Source organism: Malus sylvestris, chromosome 6 (assembly GCF_916048215.2).
Source record: "Malus sylvestris chromosome 6, drMalSylv7.2, whole genome shotgun sequence".
NCBI lineage: Eukaryota > Viridiplantae > Streptophyta > Magnoliopsida > Rosales > Rosaceae > Malus > Malus sylvestris.
In genome coordinates, this window is record NC_062265.1 from 4,024,475 (window position 1) to 4,043,964 (window position 19,490).

Here is a 19,490-nt window from a genome sequence, read left to right on the forward strand (position 1 = left end):
TTACTCAACTGCTTGGATCTTGCAAGTCCCCAACCGATGAGCTTCCCTTACTTGGGAACTTAGGGGAGCACTGTTTGTACCATACTTGACCAATCCGGAAACTACTGAGCACCGGTCAACGTTATACCGTCAAGGACCTAGAAGAGTTTCCTTCTAACCAGGAGGCCAATCACAGTGCGACACGTGTCGACATCAGAAGCCAATCATAGCACGACACGTGTCAACATCAGAAGCCAATCACAACACAACACGTGTCAATGTCAGAACAAAGCTAGAAACTCTCTTCTATAAAAGGAGATCATTCTTCCACAATATTTCCTAATGTCATTTGTACTAAATCATTCACTAGTACTCACTAAATGAGAGCTTGAACTTATGTACTTGTGTAAACCCTTCACAATTAATGAGAACTCCTCTACTCCGTGGACGTAGCCAATTTGGGTGAACCACGTACATCTTGTATTTGCTTCCCTGTCTCTATCCATTTACATACTTACCCACACTAATGACCGGAGCAATCTAGCGAAGGTCACAAACTTAACATTTTCTATTGTACCAAAGTCCTTATTAATTTTGTGCATCAACAAAAGTGTATAAAGCTAAACTGTTTTTGTTCATTAAGGTGGAGGAGAGCACATATTTAGTAAACTAAGTGAAGGAGAGAAATGAGATTCTGTTGATTTTTGTTCATACATAATGCTCCTCATGTACATACATATTTAGTATGTAATTTGAGCAACAAATGTTGCTTGTAAGCTGAATGTATAATTAGCAGAATATTTAAGCCAAAATCTAAGAAAATAAGTGAAAATATAGTAGTGAGCCTCAAAACATTGTCAAATGGGGTTATACCCTCAAGAATCTCAACAGAAAGTCTTACTTTAATTTTCAAAACTTCATGGTGAGGCGAAGGTGAAAATAAATAGTTTAAACGATTATTTATGTACGAATTTGCAAAACTGACTAAAAACCATGAGATCCAACATTTTATAAGGCATTTGGAAGTGGTTTTACAGTTTATTGAGCAATAAATGTACATTTAGTATAATATTTAAGCCGAAAACTAGGAAAATAAGTGAAAAATATAGTAGTGAGCATCAAAACATTTTTAAAATGGGGTTCCATACTCAAGAATATCTACAAAAAGTCTTTCTTTAATTTCAAAACTCCATGGTGAGGCGAAGGTGAAAATAAGTAGGTTGAACGATGATATATGTACGAACTTGCAAAACCGACTAAAAATTATGAGTGTTAACCCACGTTTTTTGTCAAAAAAAAAAAAACAAATTTTTTATTTCGGGGAATATTTTTCTTGAGCATTGAGAACAACTTTATAAGGCATTTGGAAGCAGATTTACAATTTATTGAGCAAAAAATGTAAATTTAGTGAATATTTGAGCTAAAAACTAAAAAAATTAAGTGAAAAATATAGTAGTAAGGCCCAAAACATTGTCAAATGGAGTTCTACCCTCAAGAATCTCAATGAAAAGTTTTACCTTAATTTTCAAAACTGCATGATGGTGCCGATCTTTCCCTATTCCAGTTTATTTATTTATTATGCTTTCTTGTTTTTTCCCTTGAGTTTTTTCTTCTTACTTTACCTTATTTGAGTAACCACTATTAAACTAAAATATCTTTAAATTTAGGTTTTAAATTGATGATTACAAGTATTTAAATATGAACTATAATATATTTTGCATGGAAAAATATATTTAGAAGAACATGAATATTATAGTTTCTTATTATGATAAGAGAAATAAAAGAAAAATTAGCAACAAAACAAAACTAAAAAAAAAAATTGAAAGGGGCAGATCGGGATGAAGCTAGCGATTTTTATTAAAATAAGTCGCTGCCTCACTAGCAACAGTTCTGGCCTTAAGTCGGTACCGATCGTATCATTTTCTATTTTATTTATTTATTTTCTGCTTTTTTCTTTGAATTTTTTCTCCTACATTACTTTATTTAGATTCAAGATTATATCCTCGTTTTCCATGTGTTGGCCCGCCTCATTTTGTACCTTGTTTTTCACACGCCGGCTACCTTCGTTTTGCGTGCTGCATTTTCCATTCGCTAAGCCAACCTCAATTTGCATGACAGAACCCGTCTCGTTTTGCATGCATAGAGCACCCTTGTTTTGCATGCCAAAACCACGACGCCTTTTCTGTGAGCGGTGCCCTCCTCACTTTCCGTCCCTATGTTGGCCTCGTTCTGCATGCGCAGAGTATGCCTCGTTATGCGGGCATGGAATACGCCTCTTTTTGTGTTGAGATTCTGCTGATAAGGGAATTGAACTTGCATCAATATTTAGTATGTAATTTCTCCCTCCAAAATATTGAGAAATCCATTCAAGGGTCGGAACATTCTAATGCCGGAATAGGGAATACGGGAAAGCTGCAGGTTCCATTGGTTAAGATCTGGCCCGGATGCTACTAGTAGCTAAGCATTCTTGTAATTCTCTCTCAAAAAGCAAAAACGGAAACAAGAAAGTTCTTGGCCGTTGTCCGAGCACTATCCAGTTCCAACCTGAGAGTCATCTACTTCTACTTGTCCAAGAGTACCGATTCTAGAAAGGGCTTGAACTGGTTGCTTTTCTTCTACGGAGATAAGCATTGTTAAAGGCTCGTGTGCTGAAGGATTTATACAAGTACATTTGCTCACAAGACGATATTCTAAATTGTTAAACTACTACAAGTGAATTTGAGTAATGGATCGTTCTGATCGTTAGGGTCTTCCTCACTACGTCATGAGTTCAAAAACTCTCCAGTCCACAATGTAAATTAGTATAGAATAACGCTTATACTCAAGAACCACGAATGGATTTGAACTCGAGCGCAACAGGGCAGATACGCTTCCTAGCCAATTAGCTAACCACATCAAGGGATTACAATGAAAACAGCATTCCAAAGTACAGCAAGTACAAATTACGGAATGTGATGCCGAATTTACTAATCCATCTAAGCCATCACAAATTCACTTACAATCTCATTATTTCAACAAATGAAAGTGCCGAACGGCATTAAACGTTTTCTCAATAGAAACAAAAAAAAAACAAATTTGAAGGCTCAAAACCAGTTCTAGAGTAAGCTAGCATTTACAACAGGATACAAGACATTCATCACAAACAAGCATATCGACACGACGACACAAGCAATAGAAATACCTATGATTTATCCTCGTCAATATAAACTCCTGAATAATTTCTTCCCACTCAACTCAATCGTATAAAATATTCCAGCATCCACCAGAAAATCCTCTCTCACAGCTGCAATCCCGTGTCTCTAGCACCTAATCTCGTATGAACCAGCTTTCGTGATATAGCGAACCCACTCAACAGTGTTGTATCCACTCTTTTCCCATACCTGCAGAAAATCAATGAATAAACTATAAATTTTCTAGCTAAGGCATACCAGTGTAGACGGGGCAAAGACATTACCTTGAGAAAACGCACACGTAAACCAGACGCTGTAAACATCGGAACCTGTATATGTGTAATAACCCAAATGAGTCGCCTCTAAATAGGTGGACGAAAAATAATATTGAATGCGAGAAAACCTAAACATACAGGAAACGGACATTTTAAACTATATAAGCCAGGAAATGGCTCGCTATTCTATCTGTAACCACCTACTGAGGTGCTTAATAATTGACTTAAATAACTTCAAAAGTAATTGATGATTAATCATTTGATATGTGCTTCAGATGGACATAGACGTGGAACAGAACATCAAAGTTACATGAAAGGTATTAGTTCTGTAACACATCAACCTATTTAGGGCTTGGCAACATTTAATTCATTTTTTTATTTTTCTCTAATAAAGCACCACCTACGGAGGTGGAGATGAGCTGCTGGGATTAAAAACAAATGAAATGTGTGCCCAATTGTCACAATACTCCTGGAATTAGTAATGACGATTAGTTACGCACCTGGAACTCCATCTGAATTGGTGGTCTTGTCCAAGATTTCTTTTCTGTCATCGTGGAAATCAGCTCAACTTCTGCACTCAAGGTTGGCTCCGTTTGTCCTGGAAATTTCCTTATCCTACAAAGTGCAAGAAAGTTAATACAATAAAGTGGAAGAAACAACAACAATGTGCAACACGCAGAGACACATTTCAGTTAGTCTCCTATAGGCTATAAGCTCCATATGTGCCCGACAAAATTTGAACACTTTGAACCTAGAAAGGTAGAATATTTCCCAACTCCAAATCTAACTCATCTTTTTACCACCTACGACCATGTCCAAGGGCTACTACATTGAATCATATTGCAGAATTATTTTTAATGAAAAATTTAATGCAAATCTTAAAGGATTATAATTCAACAAATAAACATATAAAGAACTCACTTCCAGACCAAGCAATCAATAGCAGCATTATATTTTGCTCGACCAGATGTCACTTGAAAACTTGTCTTTGCTGTTTGTTTTGGCACAGGAATTTTGATGACAACCCCAAGAGCAAACATTTTTGCACCAAAAACGCTCTTGACCTGCAAAGCAAGCGCGTATGTAAGCTATCTTCCAAGCAAAGAACTTCTAAATGATAGCAATTTTAACATGCAAAGTGGCAAACCTTAACATTTACTTCAATGCGAGTTCTGCCAAGTTCTTTAATTGTAGGCAATACTCGGAATGGAAGATTCACACCCTCAGTAATACGATACCTAAGGCACATAACCAACCCCATAATAAGGCATCATAATACAATGAAATTTGTAGAACACTGATAAGTAACTATGACAATTTAACTGTATCAAAGGAAATTCAACCTATGATAAATAACTATAAGAGTGATATTTGGATGTCGTAGTTTAATACTAGCAAATTTGCATGCATTACGCATGTTACTGCAGAAAAGGTAGTGGTAAAGAGTTCAAAAGGTTTAAGTAAAACAATATAACAGCTATTGAGGACTTATTGTTGCTTGATAACTTCATCAACCAACAAAGCTCGTGTCAAAAACGAAAAAATTATTGAGTGGAGTTATGAGTCATAAAACCAACTGGGCCATCAAAAGCATAGAAGATATAATCAGAACATCAGATGATATGAGAATTGCATAATTGAAGCTCTTCAAAATCACAGACAAGGTTAAATAGCAAACCTCATTATAAAAACAAGTTTTACCATGTTGCGGCATCCTAATAAATCCTAATGAAACACAATAACGAGCAATGACAAAACACTACCATGAAGTGAGCAGAACTGAGATTAAGAAAAACTAAATTAAATTCAAAGCATAAAGTAAGACAATAAAGGAAGTATGAGCTTACTTCATCAATTCAAATTCACCATCAGGTGGCACAAAACTAACTGTCTTCTCTGAGTTAAATCTCGTCAAGTTGACACATTGATGGAAAGTAACATCATCAAGCTCGATAGTTTTCCCACTGCAAAAATACTCGAGTCAAAATAGAAACTAAAACGGGATTACATTTTTGTGCGGTCAGAAACTATAATCATCTCAATAAAGGCCAACATGCAAGGTTTTAAATACAGATATCAACTTTTCTTCATCCAACCATAAAGGCAAATAAAATGACAAAGAAAAGATAAATTCAAAGTTTAAGAAACACTGAAATAAAAAATACAAATGATTGGTCAAATAAAAGTAAGAGTTGTAAATCTCAATCTACTAAAGATTTGACAGTAATAAGGCATGAAGAAACTAAGGAAAGAAAAAGAAAAATGTATTACATCTTAACCACAGTGTGTACGCACATTGCAGAAAACTCATTCCATATCAATCAGAAAGAAAGAAACAAATATGTCTTCGATACCACTAAATGTTTGCTGCAGCTCAATTAAGGTAAGCAATTTGCTTGGAGAGCAATTCCTTAGTAAGGCCCTAAATTCTCTCTTGCACATAGAATAGTTTATTTAATCTTTGTAGGGTGGCCACAATTTAGAGAAGAGAGCATGCAAGGTTCACTGTATTGAGGGTTCTCTACTGAAAACTGAGGTGCACTTTACTTTGTTCTCTTCTATTTATATACTTAATATTTTGTTTTCCAATGTTAGGCTAGGGAGTTGAGTGAAGAAATTTCCCATCAGCAAAAGCATGTAACAACATTATTGACACTTATCAAGGAAGAGTAATAAACTAGCTATATTTGTCTTCAAAAGGAAGAGTAACTAGTTAAAAAGTTCACCCGTATCTAAGGAAACAGAAATTTGAAAACAATTATTACACTAAGAAGTTGGTGGTTGAAGTTAAATACAATCTAAGTACCAGAACAGCATAGTGAGCCATTGAAACATACCTTTTGGTGGGACGGGCTTTAAGTTGCGACTCTTTCTCGAGGCCAATTTTATCATTCAAGCCCAACTTCAAATCGGGCATTCCAGAGAGGAAGCACTTCATTAGAACCTTCCCGGTTACATCACAGCGCAGAACACTACCTATAGCCTCCAAAATCAGTTATAAGTGACAAAACAGACTTTGTTTGTGTCAAACACATTCAAAAACACCTGCCTACCTTTGGAAGACATAAGAAGATTTACACTTTCCACAATATCCAAGAAGACCTGCACGAATGAAATATTTGTAATCTAGTAGACTGTTTAATAAAGATGTAAAAGAAAAGTAAGAAAATTCTAAATACCTCATTCTTTTTATAAACAAGGCCCTCTCTACGCCAACCAACAGCACCTGTAACTTGTAGTGTTGCATTAGGGACAGGTTTATCTGTAGGCTGTTGTTTTAGGCACACAATTGAAAAGAAAAAAATCATCAGAAACTAATATCATGATGTCCACATTTTTTTTCTTTTTTTTCTTTTTTTTGAGAAAGATCATGATACACACATGAAGAATTAAAAGGTTCTCTATATTATTAGTGAGAAAAAGTCACCGAATTCATCACACGTAATAGCCCTACCATATCTTACCTTGGAAGAGAATGGAGAGCGCACTCCTTCCTGAGTGATGTAAAGCTTCAAAATTTCTGGAGAAAGATTCTGTGGGTAACCAAAATCCATAATTTCTGCAATTGAAGGGTGGATATTGACTATTCAGACATGATGAATTCTAAAGATACATACAATTACAAGCAAACACTAAGCTTAAATCATATAAACAACTGGCATAATGAAAACATGCAAGCATTTGAACATCATGGTCAACAAGTAACGTGATGAATGCATGTATGGATTCTGACATGGTCAATGAAATTGGTACCAGATCACAATCACAAAAAAATTCAACGTTACTTGGTGCAACTTATTTCAACATCATCATATTCCTTAAAGATGAATTCAATAATCCAGATCACAAATAACTAAAGAGTACTTTTATCAAGTGGTAGGAAAACGGATACACAGAACCACACTAATCATTAGGGTTGAGAATTTCCCTTCACATTCTTAAGTTTAAAATTCATGATATTCTCAGATAACGATGCCAAGCCCAGAATTGATGGTATCAAATGAAATAGACATCATCTAATAAAAACAATCCTTTGACAATGCCTTGTATGCACATGCACAACAATGGTTATGACATGCCATATTAGAAAGTCCCTCACATGATCTTGTGCCCAACAATGCTACAACTAACAAACCTAGTCATGTTATAAGAGGTTGCTGTGTATAGTTGAATTGTTTTGTATTTACACAATAGACTTCTAGAATATGCATCTTCGGCGACTAAAGTTCATCCATCTACATAAAAATCCTTCCTTATTTGAAAAATTGTGGCATTCCCCCAATATCTTCTGCTTTTAAACTCTTTGCCCTATTTTATGAGGTGAATTCTAAAGAGTGAAACATGTGCAGGATAATGGTTTTTGTATACTATACAATAGCTTCTGTAAATGCATGCAAACAGTTGAGGTGAATCGTTCAATTACGTACCATCCAATAGCTCATAAATCAGAACAAAATTATTACGAATTGCATCTTCGTCAAAAGCCCCACCAAAATAAGATTTGAACAGCGCAACAGCCTGCAAGCAGAATAGACCAGAATCATTCGCCAAAATCTAAGACCATTATTTGCTGGTTCGTATCACAGAGAGTCAAAAACAAATTACACAACCATGTTCCCCAGCCTCAGCTCAAAAGACAGGTATTACTTTAAACCTGTCTATGGTGAGTTAAAAAAACTTTATGGGGAGATTATCACATTCCTTGCAAGACCTGTATACTTACCAGTTACCACTTACCACATTAATGAAATATTTTTAGCATAAAAAGAAATTAATAGACCATTGACATAAGAGAACTCCATGTCAATTATTAATAGTTCTCCTGAGAATGCACTATCCCACATCTAAACTCATGTAGCTAACTACAGCACTAATCCAGCCGCCATAATGAAGGAAAAAAACAAAACAGTTGGTTCATCCTTTTTCAAGAAATTTTTTTATCAAAGTAATTCCAATGTGTGTGGGATAGAGAGGGGGAAGCTAGCCAAATGTGGGATTCCATGGCTAGTTGTATCCGAAAAGTAGCAAAAGAGGTATTAGGAGAGTCCAAGGGCTTTGCCCCACACCAAAAGGAATCTTGGTGGTGGAATGAGGAGGTACAAACAAAGGTGAAGGCTAAGAAGGAATGTTGTAAAGCCTTATACAAGGAGAGGACTGATGAAAATGGTGAAAGGTATAGAAAAGCGAGGACTGATGAAAATGGTGAAAGGTATAGAAAAGCGAAGCAAGAGGCGAAGAAAGCTGTCAGAGAAGCTAAGTTAGCGGCTTACGACGATATGTATAAACGACTAGATACCAAAGAAGGAGAGTTGGATATCTATAAACTATCTAGAGCAAGGGAAAAGAAGACAAGGGACCTAAACCAAGTGAGGTGCATCAAGGATGAGGATGGAAATGTTCTTGCTACAGAGAACGCGGTTAAAGACAGATGGAGAGGTTATTTTCATAATCTTTTCAATGAAGGACATGAAATGAGTGCTTCTTTAGGGGAGTTGAGTAACTCAGAAGAGTGTAGAAACTACTCTTTTTATCGTCGAATCCGGAAGGAAGAAGTGGTTGTAGCTTTGAAGAAGATGAAGCATAAAAAAAGCAATAGGCCCAGACGATATACCAATCGAAGTGTGGAAACTTTTGGGAGAGACAGGTATAACATGGCTCACTGACCTTTTCAATAGGATTTTGAAAACGAAGAAGATGCCAAATGAGTGGCGAATGAGCACTTTGGTGCCTATCTACAAGAATAAGGGCGACGTACAAAATTGCACGAACTATAGGGGTATTAAGCTAATGAGTCATACAATGAAGCTCTGGGAGAGAGTCATTGAGCATAGATTGAGGCAAGAGACACGGGTTTCGGACAACCAATTCGGGTTCATGCCAGGGCGCTCAACCATGGAGGCAATCTATCTCTTACGAAGATTGATGGAAAGATATAGAGATGGGAAAAAGGATTTACACATGGTCTTTATAGATTTGGAAAAAGCGTATGATAGGGTCCCAAGAGACATTCTTTGGAGGATTTTAGAGAAGAAAGGAGTACGAGTAGCATATATCCAAGCTATAAAGGATATGTATGAAGGAGCAAAGACTGCCGTAAGAACTCATGAAGGACAAACCGAAAACTTTCCCATAACTGTAAGATTACATCAAGGCTCATCCTTAAGTCCTTACCTTTTTGCGTTGGTAATGGATGAGTTAACACGACATATTCAAGATGATATTCCTTGGTGTATGCTTTTCGCAGACGATATAGTGTTGATAGATGAAACTCAGGAAGGGGTAAATGCAAAGCTTAACCTTTGGAGAGAAGTGTTGGAATCTAAAGGTCTTCGCCTAAGCCGATCAAAGACAGAATATATGGAGTGCAAGTTCAGTGCAAATGGAGGCCAAAACGAGTTAGGGGTGAGGATCGGAGATCAAGAAATACCAAAGAGCCACCGTTTTCGTTACTTAGGATCTATCTTGCAAAAGAACGGAGAATTAGATGGAGATCTCAACCATAGAATACAAGCTGGATGGATGAAGTGGAAGAGTCCATCCGGCGTGTTGTGTGACCGCCGTATGCCACTGAAGCTCAAGGGAAAATTTTATAGGACGGCAATAAGGCCGGCGATGCTGTATGGCACAGAATGTTGGGCGGTGAAACATCAACACGTACACAAAATGGGTGTAGCGGAGATGAGGATGCTTCGTTGGATGTGTGGGCACACGAGAAAGGATAAGATTAGGAATGAGGATATCCGGGGTAAAGTAGGAGTAGCCGAAATTGAAGGAAAGATGAGAGAAAATCGGTTACGGTGGTTTGGACATGTGCAAAGAAGGCCTACTGACGTTCCGATTAGAAGATGCGACTATGGAACAGAGGTTCAGGGCCGAAGGGGTAGAGGAAGACCTAGGAAAACTTTGAAAGAGACTTTAAGAAAAGACTTAGAGTACTTAGATCTAACGAAGGACATGACACAGGATCGAGCACAATGGCGTTCTAAGATTCATATAGCCGATCCCACTCAGTGACTTGGATTTTCCAAGTCTCCAACCGAGAAGTTTTCCTCACTCGGGAAATTAAGGAAACACTACCCCAACCTACATGCTCCACTCAGAAAGCTTCAACATACAAGCTTTAACAAAAGAAAATTCAAAGAACTTAGCGAAGAAGGCTTTGGTGTATTTAACACAATACGTTGAAATGAAGGAAAGCTTATTTATTGATATCCCCGATAAGCTACAAATATGTACATATACATGAGTCAAAATAAGCACACAAGAGGGAGCCTTCACAAAGGTTGCTTAGGAGAAGTCTCAGCAGTCGGTAGAGCCCCAGAAAGAGAAGGCACCGGAGGGGGATCATTTGGAGCCTCAGTACTGGACAGAACCCTAGAAGGAGGAGGCATCAGAGGTTGATCATTTGGAGCTTCATTACGCGGTACAGCCCCAGAAGACGAAGGCAATAAATGCCTTTGGAACAAACCCACAAATCTCTGATGATCAAGTAAAACCTGACCATCAGTTTCCTTCATCTGGTCAAGCTTCCTCTTCATGTTTGTGGCATAGTCATGTGCGAGCCGGTGCAACTGTTTATTCTCATGCTTGAGCCCTCTAATCTCCTGTTTGAGACTCAACACTTCAGCCGCCAATGATTCAACTTGGCGGGTTCGAGCAAATAGGCGTTGGGCCATATTAGACACAGAACCTGCACACTGAACACTGAGAGCCAGCGAATCCTTAACAGCTAACTCATCAGACCGTTTGGAAAGTAGTCTGTTATCTTTGGGAGTGAGAAGGTTCCTGGCCACCACCGCAGCGGTCATATCATTCTTCATCACGGAATCCCCAACGGTAAGAGGACCAGTAGGGGAGACGAAGGATGGGCACCATATGTTGTCTGGAGAAGGCGGGGCTGCCTCTTCAACAAGGTTCAAGTCAAAACGACGGTCGGAGGGGCCAGACATTTTCAAAGGTGTTGAAGAGAGAAGAGGTCGGACAAATCAAGATCTTAGAAGTGCAAGAATGAAGCTTCTACTGGTGGAGATTCAAGTGTGCTTTGGAACTTAATGCCAGCCCCTATAAAAATCTGCACTCGACGAAGCTTCAGAAATCGAAGAGGCGCCTGCTCAGAAATCGAAGAGGCGTTTGCTTTCTCAAAAGCTGGGCTGCTTAGAGATCACGAGGGTTGATCTCAGAAATCGAAGAGGCGTTTGCTTTCTCAAAAGTTGAGCTGCTCAAAGACCACGAAGGCCGATCTCAAAAATCGAAGAGGCGCTCGCTTTCTCAAAAGCTGGGCTCCCCAGAGACCACGAGGGCCGATCTCAGAAATCGAAGAGGCACCTACTTTTCCAGCCTTTTCCAGCCTTGTCAGCACCTGTCACACGCACACTCAGTTTTGCGGAAATTATGGGCATTCTGTCAAAGACTTCTGGGGAAGTAGAAAACACATGAATCTTACTGTTCAATCACCCACTTCTCACACGCAACAATAGCTCATGGGTACCACAGATAACTTTGCCAAAGTTCTCTGCCAAAGTTGAGCACGTGAAGCTTGCAGCTCCCACTACATCGCTCTGACCAAGAAGGGTAAAAGAATAGCAAAGAAACAGCACTAACAAAGTTTAGACCCATAAATTTTGAAGGTCTAGCTACCATATTATTACCCACAAGGGTAAAGGAACAGTACCACTGCTGGATAATTGGAAAGTCCCTGTGTGTCAACCTCTGTGCTTCGTGGCAAGGTAGACTAGCAAACATGCCCAACCTTTACTCACATTCGAGAAAACACTCCCAATAAGATTGCTTGCTCCAAAATCGAAGAGGCACCGTCCTCCGAATCTCGAGAGCCAGACTCCCAACATGACTACTTTCTTAAAAATCGAAGAGAGGGTAAAGGAACAGTACCATTGCTGGATAATTGGAAAGTCCCTGTGTGTCAACCTCTGTGCTTCGTGGCAAGGTAGACTAGCAAACATGCCCAACCTTTACTCACATTCGAGAAAACACTCCCAACAAGATTGCTTGCTCCAAAATCGAAGAGGCACCGCCCTCCGAATCTCGAGAGCCAGACTCCCAACATGATTACTTTCTCAAAAATCGAAGAGACACTGCTCCCCGAATCTCGAGAGCCAGACCCCCAGCATGATTGCTTTCTCAAAAATCGATGAGGCATCGTTCTCCGAATCAATCGAAGAGGCGCTCGCTTTCTCAAAAGCTGGGCTGCTCAGAGACCACGAGGGCCGATCTCAGAAATCGAAGAGGCACCTACTTTTCTAGCCTTGTCAGCACCTGTCACACGCACACTCAGCTTTGCAGAAATTATGGGCATTCTGTCGAAGACTTCTGGTGAAGTAGAAAGCACATGAATCTTACTGTTCAATCACCCACTTCCCACACGCAACAATAGCTCATGGGTACCACAAATAACTTTGCCAAAGTTCTCTGCCAAAGTTGAGCACGTGAAGCTTGCAGCTCCCACTACATCGCTCTGACCAAGAAAGGTAAAAGAATAGCAAAGAAACAGCACTAACAAAAGTTTAGACACATAAATTTTGAAGGTCTAGCTACCATATTATTACCCACAACTGTAAAGGAACAGTACCACTGCTGGATAATTGGAAAGTCCCTGTGTGTCAACCTCTGTGCTTCGTGGCAAGGTAGACTAGCAAACATGCCCAACCTTTACTCACATTCGAGAAAACACTCCCAATAAGATTGCTTGCTCCAAAATCGAAGAGGCACCGTCCTCCGAATCTCGAGAGCCAGACTCCCAACATGACTACTTTATCAAAATCGAAGAGAGGGTAAAGGAACAGTACCATTGCTGGATAATTGGAAAGTCCCTGTGTGTCAACCTTTGTGCTTCGTGGCAAGGTAGACTAGCAAACATGCCCAACCTTTACTCACATTCGAGACAACACTCCCAACAAGATTGCTTGCTCCAAAATCGAAGAGGCACCGCCCTCCGAATCTCGAGAGCCAGACTCCCAACATGATTACTTCCTCAAAAATCGAAGAGACACTGCTCTCCGAATCTCGAGAGTCATACCCCCAGCATGATTGCTTTCTCAAAAATCGAAGAGGCATCGTTCTCCGAATCTCGAGAGCCAGATACCACAGACCACTTTTTCAAAGTGCTCTGACAGAGTTAAAACATGTGAAACTGGCAGCTCCCACTACCGTGCTATGACCAAGCAGGGTAAAGGAATAGCATTACTACTTGTTGTTAGGGAGACTCCTATATATGTCGACCTCCATCCCCAACGGACAGGCAGACCTGCAAAAATGCTCAACCCTTCATCATATCTGAGAGGGCACTCCCAACGAAGCCTTTCGAAATATTCAGCTTTCTTTCCCCCCGATAATACCTCTGCAAACAAGCTATACTAGAGCAAGAATATCTCATATCATCAGGGTTAAAAGCAAGAGTATCCCATATCATGCTTTTTCCCTGTCTTTTCTTTTGGCCTTGTTTTTACCTGCAAGACAAGGAGAAAGAGAGCAATCAGTCAGCACTTGGAATCAAGCTTCCAGCCAGGAACTGACTGCCTGGAACCCCTTACCTGATTACTTACCTGGCATTGCTCTCGAGTACTCATCTTCAACATCTTATGTTTCCAGGGAAGATTCCGCATCTGCTTGAGGAACAGATAGGGCAAGTGCGAAGGATACAAGGAAGCATGTGGAGACAAGCGTAACAGCACACGTGCCGATACATTCATTACTCTGTCAAAAGCAAAAGTATCCCATATCAGCAGGGTGGAACGTACTCTAGATTTGATGGACTTGTTTTGACCCTCAAATTCTTTAGTCGGCCTTATACTCTGGAGGAAACCAGAAAACCCTCCAGCTCAGTTCAAGAATAAGCCTGTGGAAAGTTACTTCTTCAAAAGCAAAAGTATCTCATATCATCTCTTCTCATTTTTCTTCTCTTTATCCTTCATGCTGCTGCAAGATGGGGAGAAGGTGAACAATCAGTCGAAGCTCTGATTGCTTACCTTGTCTGTCACCTCTTTCAGCAAACCCCCTAGCTCGGCGACTTGGGGGACTCCTACTACATGGTTTGTATCGCGCTTGACCAAGCCTGAAACTACAAGTAAGCTTCAAGTGAAATTGATACATTACCTTGTGCATCTCCACCAGTTAAAGATACCACCCCTGGATGGAGGAAGAGTACTTCCAGAGAAGATGCTACATCTACCTATGAGACAGATAAGGCAAGTCAAGACGACACCACACTCCAATACTTAGAAGTTTCGTGATTACGAGATCATTCTCCCACAATATTTCCTAATGTCATTTGTACTAAATCATTCACTTGTACTCACTAAATGAGAGCTTGAACCTATGTACTTGTGTAAACCCTTCACAATTAATGAGAACTCTTCTATTCCGTGGACGTAGCCAATCTGGGTGAACCACGTACATCTTGTGTTTGCTTTCCTATCTCTATCCATTTATATACTTATCCACACTAATGACCGGAGCAATCTAGCGAAGATCACAAAAAGCGATCGTTTTCGCTACCTAGGATCTATCTTGCAAGAGAACGGAGAATTAGATGGAGATCTCAACCATAGAATACGAGCTGGATGGAAAGAGTGCATCCGGCGTGTTGTGTGACCGTCGTAGGCCACTGAAGCTCAAGGGAAAATTTTATAGGACGGCAATAAGGCTAGCGATGTTGTATGGCACAGAATGTTGGGTGGTGAAGCATCAACACGTACACAAAATGGGTGTAGCGGAGATGAGGATGCTTCGTGGGATGTGTGGGCACACGAGAAAGGATAAGATTGGGAATGAGGATATCCGAGGTAAAGTAGGAGTAGCCGAAATTGTAGGAAATATGAGAGAAAATCGGCTCCGGTGATTTTGAACATGTGCAAAGAAGGCCGACTGACGCTCCGGTTCGAAGATGTGACTATGGGACAGAGGTTCAGGGCCGAAGGGGTAGAGGAAGACCTAGGACAACTTTGGAAGAGACTCTAAGAAAAGACTTAGAGTACTTGGATCTAACGAAGGACATGACACAAAACCGAGCGCAATGGCGTTCTAGGATTCATATAGCCGACCCCACTTAGTGGGAAAAGGCTTTGTTGTTGTTGTTGTTGTTGTTGTTGTAAAGTAATTCCAAATTCAACCAAAAACCAATCAGTACTTTCACAGGATTAGATTGAATATACGTTGTGAGGCATGTAGATTTTCTCATTCCCCCATAAGAGAGAAATGAGTTACTGTTCCTTGTCATAAAAGAAAATCTATTCATCTATATAATAAGTCATTGGAATTCTTAGCGCTTTGCAACAGTGTCTTGGTAAGAGTAAAGATTCCTTCAATAAATAAATAAACCTTGAATTACCTATGATGCAAAGAATGGTAAACTACAATACAGAAGAAGCATGAACGAGAGAAAAGGCAAGACTACATATATGCACTCCAGATAAACATCGGGAAAAAATAAAAACTTTAGGAAAAAAAAATCCCTTTTAATTGCTTTTGTCCTGTCAAATTTTTTGGGAGTAAAACTTAGAAGTCAAGATACGATGCAAGCTCCTTCAACTTTTTAGAAAACAGATCAACAAGGGCAAATAAGATCCTTACATCAGAGCATTATATATAAAAGTCTTGAATTCTAAAGGAAAATGATATCTACATAGACTTTAGACGTTAAGATCTCATTACCTCGACAACAAACTTGAATGCACAGGCTACATTGGCATTGCTGCTGACTACAATCACAATGTAAACGTTGCTGATTCTCATGTAAAAGAAAGAGCATCCACCAATCTGCCGCACAGGACATGTTCCAAGTTCTTTTGTTTGCATAATATGCGTGCGGAAAGCATCCACCATATTTCCGCTGAAAGAAATAATTAGAGTATTTAGACAACCCCACAAGGTTGATTCTTTAATGAAATTTTACTCAAATAGAGCACCAGCATAGATGCTCCAAACACAAGCAAAGAGCTGACAAAGAAAATTTTCCACTCATGACGAGAAGGCCTAGCAAGGTAGCATTCCCAGACTAACAATATATTCTAGCACTGTCCTATAGAACTTTTTAAGTGAGCTTGGAACCTTTCCCGAACCCTCTCTTTTGCCTTCCCAAAGGCCAATAATTTCAAAATAATACCTTTCTGCATACATAGCCCAGAATGAATACATATACAAGGAAAAACTAAGGAGCCTGCCTGTCTATAACTTAGTACAGGACGTAATGAGTGTATTATGGTACAAAGGAGGTATTAGGTTCATTTTGTAAGACAACAAAAAAAAATGATCTTAAATCCACTGTATACATTGACTAATAAGCCCTAACTTCTATCCAGCAGACTATTACATATACATGAAGAACTAGATAATTAAAATGTTAACTAAGCCCTGAGAAAAGGTTATATTATGTCTTCGCCCATTGCTGATGGCTTAATTTCATTATTATAAATTTACCTAAAGCCATAACACCATCAATCTTCATGAGTTTCTATCAAGCCACACGGCTAACAACTGATGAGGGACTCACATCTGATTAGCTAGTTAGTTAGACAATAGCTTAACAAGACAACGATCAGTGAACTGAGATACAGGCACCAGCGGGGAATTTTCAGCTAGTTTCATCTAAATCCTACGCTACTTAAACCGAGCAAAACCCACAGCCTACCAAGTAACTGGACATCAATTGTATGATGAATAACAAAACAGAACTATGTACCAATTACCACCTTTGATCTACATTTCAATTCGCTACACTCTCATGAATCACAAAAGCACCATGTCCCATATAAATTTCAAAACTTTGACCAAAACCCATAAATCATAAATCACAATACAGAAAACCCATTGACCAAAAACCTTTGTAGATACATAAAAGTAAATTTCAGGCCAAATCCTTATACAAAAAATTAAGCATACAACCTAAATCTCAACAATTACACCAACAAATTAACAGTTCCCAAAAGCAGAGAGAGAGAGAGAGAGAGAGAGAGAAAGATTACCCAACATCGTCACGATAGAGACGGTTGATGAGAACATCACCGCGGAGGTTCAAGAAGTAGATGGCGGAAGCAGCCACTGGCATCTCTGATCCGGTGAATCAAGAACAAATCAGCTGATGGGATTGGGTCCAGCTATCAGATCTGCGAGATTTGGAAATGAACGGCTGAGATTGCCAGACTAGAGCATCTGCAATGGTCTGCTGGTGGGTGGTAACTGTTATCTCATGAGACTGAGTCTCTCGTCGGCAGGCAATGCAAAAGATCGGACTGAAAACAAAGAGAGAGAAGTTGGTCTTTCTTTCCTTTCTAGTTCTGCATAATTGTATTCCACGCGTGGCTGCCAGTAGGGGAAATTTGGAAAAATAGCTTTTCTTGGTTAATGAAAAATAGTTCATTTAGAAGCTTCAAATAAGATGTCAAAATTATCACGTAAATATACAAAAGCAAAAAATAGCAGCAAACTTTCTTTAACTGAACCTTTAATTTCTTACGTGGCGCTGAGCCATTTAAAGGTAAGGTCTTTTGCTATTAAATTTGATAGCAGATGTCAAATTTATTATGGGAATTTTAACAAAAAGTTTTCAGTATTGTTCATTTTAACGAAAAACCACATTTTTACACTAAAAACGCTTTATTTTGTCCTTATCGTTAAAATTCAAAATTTTCAAACATTTTTCATTAGGTTTTCTATTTATTAAATGACTTTTTAATAGATTAATATAATATATAATAAATGTTGTTATGTTTTTTTTTTTAATATTTGATTGGTTGCCTTAATCATTGGACTCCACAAAATATCAAATTGCCACATAAGCTATCAAATATTATTTTGATGTTTAAAATTTGACATCTCATTTGCACATGCTCTTAAGTAACCCACCTATACATATGTTTATTTTATTGGCTAACCACATATTATTACCCAGTAATTTTCAAATGGGTCATAAAAATTTCAATTTTTTCATATTGTGTCGTGAGTGCTCGTGGGGAGGTTAGTCTCTTTGAACGTCTAATCGTCCATTTAATTGATTAGTTTTTGTCAATATTGTGCAAATGTGACTTCTTAATCCATATAAACCATCTCCAATGTTATAGTGTCAAATGCTAAACTTTAGCATATTACAAGCCTAATTTTAGCAATGGGCTCGTGGAACTGAGTCTGTCTTAGCCTTGTGGAGCATCTTGAAGAGTTTCTCATATTGCTCATGGAGGATCTCATTCCTAATCACTATTTTGTTATTCGACTTTAGCTTAAAGATCAGCTTTCTTTATTTCCCCTCTTCGTTGCCTCACGCTAGGCATGAGGGCGGTGTCGTTCTGTGTGTTGTGGCTTCATTCACTCCCCATGTTGAAGAGGGATACCTAATCGAATGAGTGTACAAAATTTGGAAATCAGCTTGACAAAGCTAGTGAGAGTAGGAAAAAATGTTGCTCCCACAAACGGCTTCAAATGTTGATGCGACTTTGGAACAATGTAAGTGTCAAGGTATGACCTTCATAAGGTTGTTTCGGTCACCAAGTGTAGGTAATATGTAAAAAGATAGAGATAGGAAAACAAACACAAGATATACGCGATTCATCCTAAGTTGAGTTACGTCCAAGAGGGTATAGGGGTTCTCATTAATAATGTAGAGTTTACATGACACAAAAGTTTAAGCATAATCATCATTGGTGAGTTCTAATAATGAGTTAAGTAGAATAATAGTATTAGGGACTAATTGTAAGAGAATGGTCTCCTTTTATAGTTGAGGAAAGTTGCTCGCTTCATACGCAATCGATGCTGGACTCTAAGAGCTTTATTCTGATATTGACACGTGTTGCGTTGTAATTGGCCTATTGGTTGGAGAGAAACTTTTGTGCTTCAGCAGGGATACCTCATCACGAATCCTTAAGTGGATCTTTGAAGGTATAAAGTTATCCGTTGTTTGGTAATTTCCAGATCGGTGAAATATGGTACAAACATGCGCAATTAGATATCAATTGTTTGATGTGATAAATTTTCTTGATGTTTGGGGACGGTTAATACAGATATATGATGGAACTAATCACTGCAATGACTTCCAACAACTTCAGGTGTTTAGATGTTGGTG

The 19,490-nt window shown here is 38.9% G+C and overlaps 2 protein-coding genes across 2 annotated transcripts; one reads left to right on the forward strand and one right to left on the reverse strand.

Moving 5' to 3' along the window:
* Positions 1–2,921: 2,921 nt before the first annotated feature.
* LOC126626994 (AP-2 complex subunit mu) lies at positions 2,922–17,773 on the reverse strand. Its single transcript, XM_050296407.1, has 13 exons — positions 17,401–17,773; positions 16,091–16,268; positions 7,852–7,942; positions 6,889–6,983; positions 6,604–6,693; positions 6,478–6,526; positions 6,262–6,400; positions 5,272–5,388; positions 4,572–4,662; positions 4,346–4,488; positions 3,925–4,039; positions 3,434–3,478; positions 2,922–3,359 (listed from the first exon to the last, which is right to left on the reverse strand). Exons 1-13 carry the CDS (start codon positions 17,481–17,483, stop codon positions 3,279–3,281), a joined length of 1,317 nt encoding a protein of 438 aa, XP_050152364.1. The 5' UTR covers positions 17,484–17,773; the 3' UTR covers positions 2,922–3,278.
* On the forward strand, positions 8,381–9,359 carry LOC126626998 (uncharacterized). The gene is made up of 2 exons (XM_050296412.1): positions 8,381–8,597; positions 8,634–9,359. Exons 1-2 carry the CDS (start codon positions 8,413–8,415, stop codon positions 9,085–9,087), a joined length of 639 nt encoding a protein of 212 aa, XP_050152369.1. The 5' UTR covers positions 8,381–8,412; the 3' UTR covers positions 9,088–9,359.
* Positions 17,774–19,490: the final 1,717 nt, after the last annotated feature.

Bases quoted from the DNA above. Each gene is read 5' to 3' on its own strand.
- LOC126626994 (XM_050296407.1), bottom strand. From the start codon at position 17,483: ATGCCAGTGGCTGCTTCCGCCATCTACTTCTTGAACCTCCGCGGTGAT. The intron at 5,389-6,261 runs GTATGTTTCAAT...GTATTTTTGCAG, and splicing joins AAAGCCCGTCCCACCAAAAG to TGGGAAAACTATCGAGCTTG. The intron at 4,663-5,271 runs GTAAGCTCATAC...TATGTGCCTTAG, and splicing joins GGTGAATTTGAATTGATGAA to GTATCGTATTACTGAGGGTG.
- LOC126626998 (XM_050296412.1), top strand. From the start codon at position 8,413: ATGTGGGATTCCATGGCTAGTTGTATCCGAAAAGTAGCAAAAGAGGTA. The intron at 8,598-8,633 runs GTATAGAAAAGC...AAATGGTGAAAG, and splicing joins ACTGATGAAAATGGTGAAAG to GTATAGAAAAGCGAAGCAAG.